The sequence below is a fragment of the Ovis aries genome, chromosome 24 (genome assembly GCF_016772045.2).
Source record: "Ovis aries strain OAR_USU_Benz2616 breed Rambouillet chromosome 24, ARS-UI_Ramb_v3.0, whole genome shotgun sequence".
In the NCBI taxonomy this organism is placed as follows: Eukaryota; Metazoa; Chordata; class Mammalia; order Artiodactyla; family Bovidae; genus Ovis; species Ovis aries.
The window spans coordinates 2,572,179-2,584,293 of record NC_056077.1 but is presented as its reverse complement, the minus strand read 5'-3'; the positions used below and the strand labels follow the sequence as shown (position 1 = coordinate 2,584,293).

At 54.2% G+C, this 12,115-nt stretch overlaps 1 protein-coding gene across 3 annotated transcripts in view; it reads right to left on the bottom strand.

Moving 5' to 3' along the window:
* The window catches only part of PDPK1 (3-phosphoinositide dependent protein kinase 1), a 63,894-nt gene that overhangs the window by 27,775 nt on the left and 24,004 nt on the right, over nt 1-12,115 (bottom strand). For all 3 annotated transcript variants that reach the window (XM_042240038.1, XM_027961765.2, XM_042240039.1), the window contains 5 exons: nt 9,861-10,124; nt 6,858-6,900; nt 6,469-6,606; nt 1,745-1,889; nt 906-1,003 (listed from right to left, as the gene is read on the bottom strand). In XM_042240038.1, the coding sequence (XP_042095972.1) occupies nt 906-1,003; nt 1,745-1,889; nt 6,469-6,606; nt 6,858-6,900; nt 9,861-10,067 (631 nt within the window). In that variant the 5' untranslated portion in view covers nt 10,068-10,124. The remainder of the gene's footprint in view (nt 1-905; nt 1,004-1,744; nt 1,890-6,468; nt 6,607-6,857; nt 6,901-9,860; nt 10,125-12,115) is intronic.

Genomic DNA, 12,115 nt, shown 5'->3' with positions numbered 1-12,115 from the left:
CATGGGCCTTGAGCCTCCTGCAACCCCACTACACAGAACTTTATGTTCTCTCTCTCTACCCCAACACCTCAACACAGCTTTCAGAGTTAAACTGCCATTCTGTACACCTCGAAGTTTATCATTCCCAGTCAACAAACACCTGAAGGGCTGAAAGATGCCTGCACCCCCACCCTGGCCGAGAAGCCCCTGGCCAGCTAAGACAGCCAGGTTCTCCTCTACCCCAGGCAGGCTGTCAGCAACTGTCACGGCACATAATCCAGCTAGGAAACACCAGAGAGGGGCAGTGGTTAGGAGGGTCTGCAATGATGAACGTGCGCTGGACCAGCAGGAAAAGCCAGCCCCCACTCACTCTGTGACCTTACAGAACCTGTTATCGGCGTGCTGGGGCCACCGCCCCGGCATTTGCACACAGAAGACAGGCAGACAGGGGGCATCCTGAAAGTGTTTCCCCCCGCCCTAGAGAACCCACAGTGCCAAAAGGAGGAACTGGGAGCTGATCCCACTGAGCCCACACCCCTGCATGGGAGAGGAGAACAAATGAGACACCACAGCACCTTCCAGGAAGACGACTAGGGAAGGTGAGCCACGGCAGGCATCCGAGGCCCTGCGACAAGGTACAGAAAGCGCCTGGGGACCTAGCACCACTCAAGGCCAAGAGGACCAACCACGGATGCTGGGGAAGCCTCCTCCCGGCCCCTACTAGACCAGACAGTCGCGACCAGGCCCTCTGCTAGAGCTGCCCGGAGGCAGGGGCTTCCCTGCTGAACACGCCGGCATCTTCTTTACAATAACAAAGGTACTACAAACAACTGTCACTAATGACGAGCACAAGGCACTGCACCGGCTTCTAAGAGGATTTTGATCTGGAGCACAGAGTGGGGGTCTGCAGGAAATGAAACACACACCTTGTTTACTCTCTGGGGACAATACTTTTGCTGTTCCAAAATCTGTGATCTGGATGTGCATGTCTTCATTTAACAAAATATTTTCTGGTTTCAGGTCCCTGTGAAAGCAGATTTTTCACACTTGAGATGAAATATTTGAAACAGTAACATTACACACTCCAAATTTAGCTAAAAACAAAATGAACTGGTTAATACCTATAATCGGTATAGACTAACAACCAGGAATGCAAGTCTAAAGTTAGCACTGAACAACACCAACTGCATCCAGTGAGACATTCGAATCCATCATTTCATAACCGCATCTATCATTTTGATAAAACTTTTAACTGAAGTATAATCTCTCATGTTTATAAAGAGCCTTTAAACCTTCTGTAGTATCATTACACAATAAATGTGAATCAAACCATCACAACGCACACCTTAAACTTGGGGATGTCAACTACTTCTGAATAAAACTGGGAGGGGGAAAATGATTAGATGATAAATTTTTAGGGTATGTGTGTTTTACTACCACTACCACCAAAAAAAAAAAAAAAAAATTGTAAGGAAAAAAAAGCTCAAATGAATACTTTCGATTGGACTATTGGAAAACGAGACCAGAAGTGAGCACCTACAGAATCTGACAAAATAAAAGCAGCAGCCAAGATGGCTGAGAGAGTCATTAGCCTGGCGAAAAAGATGTCTGACCAGTTTCACCTGGTACTTCAGGTCCACGGTCTCTCGGCGTCAGAGAGATGTGCACGCTTCTTAGTTCTCACAGGGAGGCAGCCCACCCTCCAGGAAGGAGACCAGAGCTGAGCCCAGGCCTGGGGAGCAGCCGGCAGCCCCCAGCTCGGTACCTGTGGACGATGCCCTTGCCGTGCAAGTACTCCAGAGCAGACACCATCTCGGCCGTGTAAAAGCGGGTGCACGTCTCATCGAATGAACCGATTTTCCGAATGTATTTAAGCAGTTCTCCGTTTTTGGCATAACTAAGGCCAAAATCTAAACATTGCATGGTTAAGGAAGACAGCAAAAGTCATTCTTTTAAACTAATCTTAGCAGCGCAGTAGCAATTTTTTTAAATTAATGAAAATTGAAGGTACCTGTGGCCAGAGACAGCTGCCCCACCCCCAGCCAGGCCCACCCCCGCCAGACCTGCGGAGCTGGGTCTGGAGGGATCCCCTGGCCTGGCTCCAGGACAGGCCCCCAGGGGGTTCTCACCAACAGTACAGAAACACAGGCCTCTTGGCCAAGTGCCCCTTCCGGACGCCCGTCCCCAGAAGACCCCCGTGGGCTCCGTGAAGGGAGCCGCTGGAGATGCGGGCAGTGCTTCCACCCTCACAGCCCGTGCCAGCCTCGCACCTCGGGCTGTGCGGAGCCAAGTCGCGGAAAGACTCCTCAAAAGAAGGCTCCCGGCACACTGAAGTGATCAGTTCCCTGGGAGAAACCCTGTCTCGCTCACTCTCTCTCTGTGGCCCCGGGGGGCTCGAGGCCTCCTCTCCCTCAGCCCCTCAGTGCGCTCTGTCTCGCTCCTCTTCCCCCGTTTCCAGAGCAGACTACAGGCTGACGCGAGCAACGGATCCCACAGAACTGCTTCCTCCTGGGGGCACAGCGCACGGTGCCTCTTAATGGAAGCATAGGCCACCAGGGACGGGGTGGCCCAAGGCCTCGCCCACCCCGAGGAATGGCGCCGGGGGTGGCCTGTGGTCAAGGTGTTCCATCTGGTTTCTGTTCGCCAAGGCCCTGCATCACCCACAGAGGAAGGTGCCTGACACCGCAGTGCAGGGAGGACAAGACCAGGAGGGCAGAGACCAGCAACCGGAGCGGCTCAAAACTTTCTGACTGAGCCCCCTCCGTGGCTACCCAAGCCCTTTCCAACTAGAACAACGTGTAACAGGCAGCTGAAGCGGAAAACCAACCTTACTTCCAGGGAAAGCAAAGGGCCTCAGCCAGGGCCCCCTCCTCCCTCGCCTTGCTCCGACCCCTCCTCAGGGAAGGCCAGCACCCGTGGCCAGCCTCGCCAGCGGCCTGCAGTCTCTGGCCCAGCCAACTCTGAGCAGAGGTCCCACTGGCCCTGGACTGGCCATGGTGCCGCCCCTGCTCGGGAGCGCGGTCTCCCAGAGACCAGCAGCCCCCGAGAGGCTCGGCCACGGCCACGGGGCCTCTTCCGGCTTCACAGGTTTTGCCCCTTATCTGCCCACTCCCCGAGTTCCTGTTTCCTGTGTGAAGGACACTCTGAGTTCTCTGCCCAGCCAGGGAGCTAGTGACCGACGATTCTGAACACGACAGATGCTGAGGGATCATGGCTCCAAGTCCGTGTTCTCTCTGCCCACACATGTTCTTCATTCCCCAGGAATACTCTCAAACCTCACTGCTCCACTCCTCCTCTCCAGCACAGCAAAGGCCTCAGGGCAGGAGACGAGGAGGCTGCTCTCTCAGTGTGAACAGGTGAATTCCTGGGGTGAGGAGCACAGGCCTGTGGCAGAGCTGGAGAGCCTGCTGAGCCCAATGCCTGCACTCTGCAGGCGAACCCAGCCCAGAGAGGTTAAGCAACTGACTCAAGGTCATCCAGCCTGGAGCGCAGCTTCCTGAGATCTAGTGCGCCATTCCTATCCCCAGGCTGCAAGAGGACACCAAGGGCGGGCAGGGGGTGGCAGAGGAAGAACGCAGGCTGGCCCGGCAGTAGCCCTGAAGCCCCTCCAGCTGCACCCCTGCTGGAGTAAAGGCACCCTGGCCGTCTGGCTCCAGTGCCCAGCCTGCCCCACACCCAGGGAGGGAGGGCGGGCTGCTCTGAGTTCAGCCTCTCTTGGGAGCAGGGACTGAGTTGGTCAAGCTGAACCTCCAGAGGGCAAAAAGGCTGCCAGAGCCCAGAAGTCCCATCGCGGACCAACCTGCCTGCTCTCAGGCTGTGGCAGGGGGGTCTCCAGGCTCTGCCCTGTCTATCCCAGGGCGGGGGTTACCCCTGCAGTTGCAGGAGGCGCCGTTCTCCCCAGCAGACACATGGCTACAGGGAGAATGCTGTGCACTCTGGGGCTCTGCTTCAGGCAGAGTGTCTCCTTTGCTTTCAATTTCAACACACTGTGTGCCATGAAAGACTCTGAGTAGGGTGCAAGTCCCCCCAGGTCTCGCTCCTGTCAGAGGTTAAGTGAGCCCTTGCAATCTCCATGGGCTTTCAAAGTGGTCTTAAAAGGTCAAGAGCAACAGACACCATCGGACAAAGACCTAGAGTCCCCTCCGCCTGCGTTACTCTGGCCAATCACGTCCGAAATCAGACAGCAAGCTCACTCACCCAGCCTTAGGGCCTGCTCCCGCTGCTCCTGACCCTGGGAGGAGGCACCGTCAGTGTGTGCGACTGCCTGAGCCTCCCAGCTGACAAGACGCATTCTCCAGGGGCCCTGCTGGAAGCCCAGGCCTGGGACTCCAGAAAACCAGCCCAGAGAGCCCCACAGGCTGAGAGAGGAGCACAGGGCTCGAGGGGTCAAGGCGGCCTCAGAGTGAGACCCAGAGCAGGCTGAGGGGCGCTCTGATGTCCCCAGGAGGCCCCTGGCAGCACACAGGCGGGGGCGGGCGATGCTAAAGCCAGGCGGAGAGGCACACCCGCTGCGACCCCGGAAACAAGACCACAGGACTCCCCGCCCCGCAGGCCGTGGTCGCTGGACCCCTTCACCGGTCCCCTTGAGAGCGCGACACCGGGAAAACCAGTTGGGCCTGCTCGCCCCTCTTGAGACCCGCGCCCCACCCAGACTGCGCTCTCCACACCTCCCTGGGGGCCAATCCACAGTTCAGGCCTGCGCCCAAGTACTGGCCTACCTGGCGCTGTCTGGCCGGGCAGCCAGCACCCTCACCGGAACCAGCTGGCTGTGGCCCTGGGATCTGCCATCTCTACTCCCTGGAGCTCTGCCCTGCTAGGCCCACTCCAGCCCTCTGCGGCCCTGTCTGCACACCAACCCAACCTCGGGGTCTCAAGCAGCAGGCGCCACCATGCATGTCAGGTGTGGGAGCGATGTGCACAGGCTCCGAGGCCCCGGCCTCCCAGCCCCCTCCCAAGAGCCTCTTCCCAGCAGCAGCCCGGGTGAGAGCACACAGCAGCTGCCCCAGACCCTGCTGGGCTCCACACCACACTCAGAAGAAAACTCAGAACTCTTGCTGGGACTCTGGTCTCTTAGGCCCGGCACCCCCAAACCCACCTACACCTGCCCCTGCTCCGTCCAGGCCTCTGGCTAACGTCCTCTCCTCCGACCACTAAAACAGCAGCTCCAACACTCCCACCTCCCACTGGCCTGACTCCTACACACAGCCAGGAATCATCCGTGTACATCTAACTCTGCAGGGAAACACAAGCCCCCCGAGGGCAGAGCCCTCACCTCACACACCAGCGTGTTCCCACCCCGGCACTCAACAAGGCCTTCTCAATGAACCAAAGACAACATTCAACTGATGGCTGAAGGAGCCAGAAAGCAGTGTGAAAGGCGGAACAGGATCAAGACAAATTTTAACCCAGAAGGTGGAGTGGAGAGAGGAGGATGGGAGGGAGGGGGGTTCAGGGCAGGCCCACCCCCAGGTGGTTGGGGGGGAGGGGCTCTGGCGACCCAAGGGCAGAAGAGAGCAGATGCACAGACTGAGGTTTAAGCCTGAACAAGGTTTAAACCTGAGTGACCCCCCATCAAGCTGCAGCCAAGAGCGTCTGCTGGGCTCAGACAGCATCTCCAGGCAGCCAGGGGCCGGGGAAGGCTGGCTTGGGAAGAAGAGCTGCAGGAGAGGGGCTGGGAGCAGGGAGCACCGGCCGGCCCGGCTGCCCGGGGAACGACAGACAAGCTAACGGCACAGACAGGGCCCCCCAACCCCGAGCAAAGGAGCATGAAAAAGGACAGTGCTCAGGGATTAGAGGACAAGCCAGGGAACAAGTTCAGGGGATGCCCTGAAATAAAGCAAAGACTCGGCAGGGAGTGCCATCCCTGCTGGAGAAGCAGTTGGAGAAGCAGGGAGCACAGCCCTGGAGGGAGGGGTGGGGGGTGGGGTGGGGAGGACAGCCCGAGGCAGGGAGAAAGGTTCTGGGTTCTGGGGGTTGCTCCCTGAACTTCTCACCTGGCAGCTGAGCCTGGGAAAGATGCCCCTTCCAACCAAACCCCAGAGAGCCAGGCCAGGGAGGGCAGAGTGGTGCCCACCTCCCAGGAGCCCTGGATGCCCACGACCCTTCCGGCTCACGTCCCTGCTCTGCGCACAGGATGTGACACCTGATGGGTGCTGCACGAACAACGGTCAAGAGGAGTGGGGGCGATGCCTTCCAGTAAAGGTCTAGCGACATCAGCAGTGAGACAGTTCTTGAGACATGAAGCTTACCAACAGAAACCCTCAAAAGTGGCTGTGATGATCTCCTTTGAAGCAATGTTCGACTTCAGTGACTGTCTGCAATCCCAGGGGTCCCAAAGCAAGCGATGCGAATTCATCTGTGTCTAGAACATGCTACCCTTTCCTTTCCAGGCAAGGGGCTACTTCTGAAAACAAAAACGGGGTCACGGTTCCAAAACAATAAGCAATCGCTGGCATGGCATTTCGGAGGCTTTGACTGTTCAAAGGATACACAGCTTTTCATCATCCTGAAATGTGAAGTAAAGTTTAACAAAGAAGGGATGATCCAGCCGCGACATCACATCTCGCTCTCTGGTTACATACGGGACTTTGTTCTCTTTGATAATGTGGCGTTTCTCTAGAATTTTAACTTAAGAAAGAAGCAAGTTACTGCAATTGGAAATGGTAAGAAAACACTAAAGACACGACACACAAAGTACCAAACACAAATTAAAGTGTTTCACAAAACACACCCACCAGCTTTGTGATCAATAGTGCCCTGTCCCCCGAGCCCAGCGCAGCGCCCTCCGGGGGCGGGGCAGCCAGGCGGCCGCGGGCCCGGGGCGCTGTCCCTGCTTCCTAGACACTGAGCAGCCTAGCTCGCTGGAGTTAGTTACTTACTAGCATATTCCCTTGAGGTTGCCAGTTCTCGGGCCAGGACAACCTGGTTTGGGAAGAAAAGAGGGAAAAAGAAGAGAAAAAACACCCAATGTCACTAGGGCACAGAGTCTCACGAGGCACCCTGCAACCAACCACAAGGAGCACCCCACCCCCTCTGAAATTCCTCTTTACACGTTCTCGGCCCGGTGCGGACAAACGCGGTCAGTGACTAAGATAACGTGTTCTCACAGATAAAGGAAACAGATGTTCCTCACGTGTTTCCAGAAGGGTCCTCAGCATCTGCCAGTGTTCCTCGATGCAGTGAAACATATTCACAAGCACCTCAGCACTAGCGTAGCCGTCACAAACTATGGGAAGCGGCAGCAAGTAATACCTCCACAAAGTGGGCATTGGGGATTCCTTCAAAAAAATAACCCTATGGATATATTCCTGGTACATGTTCACTGCAAAAGGCCACCCTGAATTTGGGCTTTTACCAATAACTGTCACCATCCATTTCACTTGATGCCCCCAACAGATGCTCTAAATCCCACGCCTGCCTGGAGGGCGTGGGAAACGGAGGCAGAGCCACCCACAGCATGCCGGCACCACTCCCCGGCTGTGCCCTCTCCTGGCACAGCCTGACCCTCAACTGACCCTCAACCCTGGGGACAGAGCACCAGTGGGGCCACACACAACAGGGAAGAGACCTTTCTACACACACCTGGGCACAACGTGAGCAACAACTTCCCAGTGCCCGATGGCCCCCCTGGCAGTGAGCTGGGGCGGCCCCTCCTCCACCAGCCGGTGCCAATTCCCCTCCTATGACACCTGCAGGGAATGGCCGAGAACCCACGAGCAGATGGAAACCTGCCTCCTCCTGGGCTGTGAGTTCTATCCCATAACAGAATCCCTCAAGTTCATCACAAGTGACCCTGGGCACTGTGTGAAGCTCTGCAGTCAGTAAGACCAAGGTTGGATTACATGTGCTCAGGCAGAAAGATCAGAAGGATCTCTGTGGGAGAGGGATGCGGGACTGCCCTCAGGTGCTGAAGGGTAAGGAGAGGGGCTGGTGAAGGGCTGGCCTCCTGAGGTTATGGACTGACGCGAGGCTGACGGCGGCACACGCTGGCCAGGTAAGGAGAAAAAGAGGAAGGGTGTGGCTCGGCTGCTAACCTGTAACGGAACCCTATCTGGAGCAGACACCGTCTCATCTTTCTGTCACGTGAACTCTGCACATTCCATGCAGGTTTCCTGTGTCCGTCCACGCGGCCCAAGCTGACGGCAGGCGCACCCTCAGGGAGCTGTGGGCAGAGGACTAGGCTTCCCCTCTCCAGCACCAGCTGCACCCCAGGGAGGGCCCGGCCCAGGATCCAGCCTGGGAGCCGCCTCTTCTCCTCCACTCCCACCCTGGAGACCTGCTGCCGAGTGGTGGGAGAGACCTGCGGGCAGCACATGGAATCGGAGACCCCAGGCTGCAGGACTCCCACCAGCGCCTGAAAAGAGCCTGCGGGCTCTCGGGCTTTCCTGGGCACTGGGAAAACCAGACCAGCTGGGGCTTCTCTGCATACAGAACAGATGGCACGCACTTTCACCCACAGTGGAAACCCAGGGACACTGGGAGAACGTCACGAACATGTCCTCATTTTCCAGGCAACATAAACATCCTGTGCGGGACAGCTGAGAGAAGGAGAACACTGCTTCTTTGACTGGACTCGTGCAAGTAACTGCAGAACACCTAAGGTTCTTTCCAAAACAGTTTTTCTCTTTCTGAAAGGACCTGTGAGTACCAGATCTACTGGGCCTTATCCTCAAAGTTGAAGGTTTTTATCATGAGGACCCAATTCTTTCATAACTTAAATACTGCCAATAAAAAAATCTAAATTAAAAATGTGAACAGAGCAAAAGTTAACAGTTAAAATGATATTGGGAACATGGGTGAGCTATAGTATGTCATGTTCTTTGTATTTTGAAATATTTCATAAATGGAAGAAGAGAAAAGGAAAACAAATTTCACACAAGGTTTCTTCACAGAAAGGCCAGGCAGGTGGCACAGGAGACGAGACCCCACGCCAGCCAGGGGACCGTGGTTCTGGCCTCCTCGTACCTGCAGCGAGCCTCCAGCCCCGCCACGGCTCATGAGGCCTTCTCCTCAGCAGCTTTGTACCTTCACATCTTTGCTCGAAGAGGAAAACTACAACAAGATAGGTCAACTCTCTCGGGGAACAAAAGGAATGTGCTGTGACTGTGACTCGACAGTGCTGTGATAAGGCTTCTATTCATGAAACTGGGGACACAAAGATCTGGAAGCTAGCAGGTCGTGCACTGCAACTCGGGCAAACAGCAAGTGTGCACTTTTAACATACATTTTAAAAACAACAGAAATAATAAAGGCTGTTCAATGCTTCCCGTTTGAAAAGACCCTGATGCTGGGAAAGACTGAAGGCGGGAGGAGAAGAGGACGACAGAGGATGAGATAGTTGCATCGCATCACCAACTCGATGGAAATGGGTTTGAGTAAATCCGGGAGTTGGTGATGGACAGGGAGGCCTGGCGTGCTGTGGTCAAGGGGTCGCAAAGAGTCGGACATGACTGACTGACTGAACTGAATGTTTCCCAACAACTATGAACAGACTGACACCAATACTGATGTTCAATCTAAGGAAGAAAAAACTCCCAGGGTCTTGCCAATAGGGCACAATGATATGAAATGTCACTTGCCGATGCCTGATGAGAATAAAATTTCACTGGATTTTTTAGAAAATTGAAAACAAGATCGTGAAACGCCTTTTAAAGCTTTCACCTACTAAAATCACAGCTTAGATATTTTAACCATCTCATCTGATTGGTGGCAGCCAGCCCCAAGTCACCTTCACTACAGGAGACGATCCCAAGGGGCCCGAGACGCTCCTCTTGGGTGGAGCGCCACCACAGCATCTCAGCGCCCAGCTCCGCGTCCCGAGAAAGGCCGGTGCTCCCAAGGAGAACACCCTCGTCCAACAAACGGCAGCGGCGTGTACTCACTGTTGAAAAGGAGCCTTCACCGAGAATCTTTCCAAATTTGAAGTCCTCGGGCCGTTTCTTCCGAGGCTGCGGGGGCTGCGCGGTGTGCTGCAGAGCGCTGGCGCTCGCCCGGGGCTGGGCCGCGGTGCCGTCCATGGCGGGGCCCTGCCTGCTTCCCCCGCTGGGAACGCCGGGGGCCGTGCTGGGCTCAGTCTGGGTCCTCACCATTGATGGGGATGGGCAGGAGCATAACACCACGCTGGACTGAATGGGAACCGTGTCATACTGGGGACACAGGAGAAAAGAGGTAAGGTTCAAGGCGGCTCACTGTTCTCAACGTCTGAACTCAAGTCTAGATGTCGCTGAGCCGCCACCAAGCACAGGCAGACCGCCCGACGTTCGGACGTGCAGCCCAGGCTGCGGCCCTCTACCCCAAACTCTCCTCTCGCTCAAACCTGGCCCTGCCCTGTCTGTGCGCCCACAGACCCACCCCCACCCAGCACTGACCCGCCCTCACCCTATCCCTCCGGACCGAGTACACCTCCAATGCCCCCAGCCCTGCTCAGCTGGCCTTCCCTAAACACCTTCTGTGGCCTGTCACAGAGCAAGCTGGTCCAAACCTGTTGACCTCAGGGTCTCCCGTCCCAGAACCCCTCCCCTGCTCACCCACCCACACATGACATAAGGCGAGATGCACAGAAGGCACCCAGGGCTTGAACAAAAAGACCAGCTTCAGACTGTGTCCCACAGCTGAACAGAGCAGGTACCTAAGCAGTCCCGGAACACAGAGAGTAACCAAATGGAAAGAAGAGTCCAAGAGCTGCCAACTGCACAGGAAAGGTACAGCTGATAAAGAGATAAGCTGCTCAAAACGAACAGTAGTGGAATAATGCTTAACAACTTGGAAAGGTAACTGGTTTAGAGCCAAACTGCTCACTGCACACCCAAGTTACCTCCAAATCAATTAAAGAATTGTATGCTTCTTTAGTTATTTAAACAAATTAAAAAACCTAACAAGTTTTTAAAATTTGCAATCCCTATTAAAAGAAGCTGGCTTCCTTGCAGAAACTGACAAGATGATTCCAAAATTCTTATTGAAATTCAAGGAATCCAGAATAGCCAAACAATCTCAAAACAAACGAACAAAACTGGAGGACTCACACTACCTGGTTTCCAAATTCATTACAAAGCTATAGTAATCAAGACAGTGTGGTGCTGCGTGACGACACGCGCTGGTGAACGGAGCAGACCCCAGAAGTAAACTCCTAAGTCTGCGGCCAATCAATCTTTGACAAGGGTGCCAAGGCTTCGTGGGGAAAAAGCCTTTTTCTGCTAATGGTACTGGATATCCATACACAGAAAGACGAAGGTGGCTGCCTTTCCCACATCAAAATTTAACTCAAGTGGATCAAAGATCTACATGTAAGAAATAAAACTAGAAAACTCTTAGAAGAAAATATAGGAGTAAATCTTTATGATCTTGGCAATGGGTTCTTAGATATGAAACCAAAAGCACAGGAACAAAAGAAGAAACAGATCAAAGGGACTTCATCAAAATTTAAAACTTCAGTGCTTCAGAGGCACCACCAACAAAGTGAAAGAGCAACCCAAAGACTGGGAGAAAATATTTACAGATCATCTATCTGATAAGGGACTTGTACTCAGACGGTATAAAAAACTCAAACAATTCAATTAAAAATGAAACAAAACACAATTTAAAAACAGTCAGAAAATCTGAGTAAACACTTCTCCAAGAAAAAACCCATACAAATGGCCAAAAAGTACCTGAAAAGAGGTTCAACATCATTAGCTACTACAGAAATAAATGCAAGTCAAAGCCACAGTGATCCATTTCACACATACTGGGATTAAAAAGATAGTAACAAGCGTTGATGGAGACGCACAGAAATTGGAACCCTCACACTGCCGGTAGGATGTCAAACGGGGCAACCACATTAGAAAACATAGAACAGTTCCTCAAAAGGAAACAGGCGCTGCACAGCCGAGCAACCCCCCTCCGAGAAATGAAAACACAGGCCCACACAGATCGGGTACAGGCACGTTCACAGCAGCATTACGGATAACTAAAAGGGCTGGAAAGGACAATCAGCAGACAAGTGAATAAACAAAACGCACTGCAGCTATAAAACCTGAATACTCAGCCATAAAAAGGCGCACTGACATGCTCTACAAGACAGATGAACACGCAGGCACTACGGGATGTGAAAAGGGCCTGACACGAAAGCCACATACTGCGTGATCCCGTCTGTACGAAA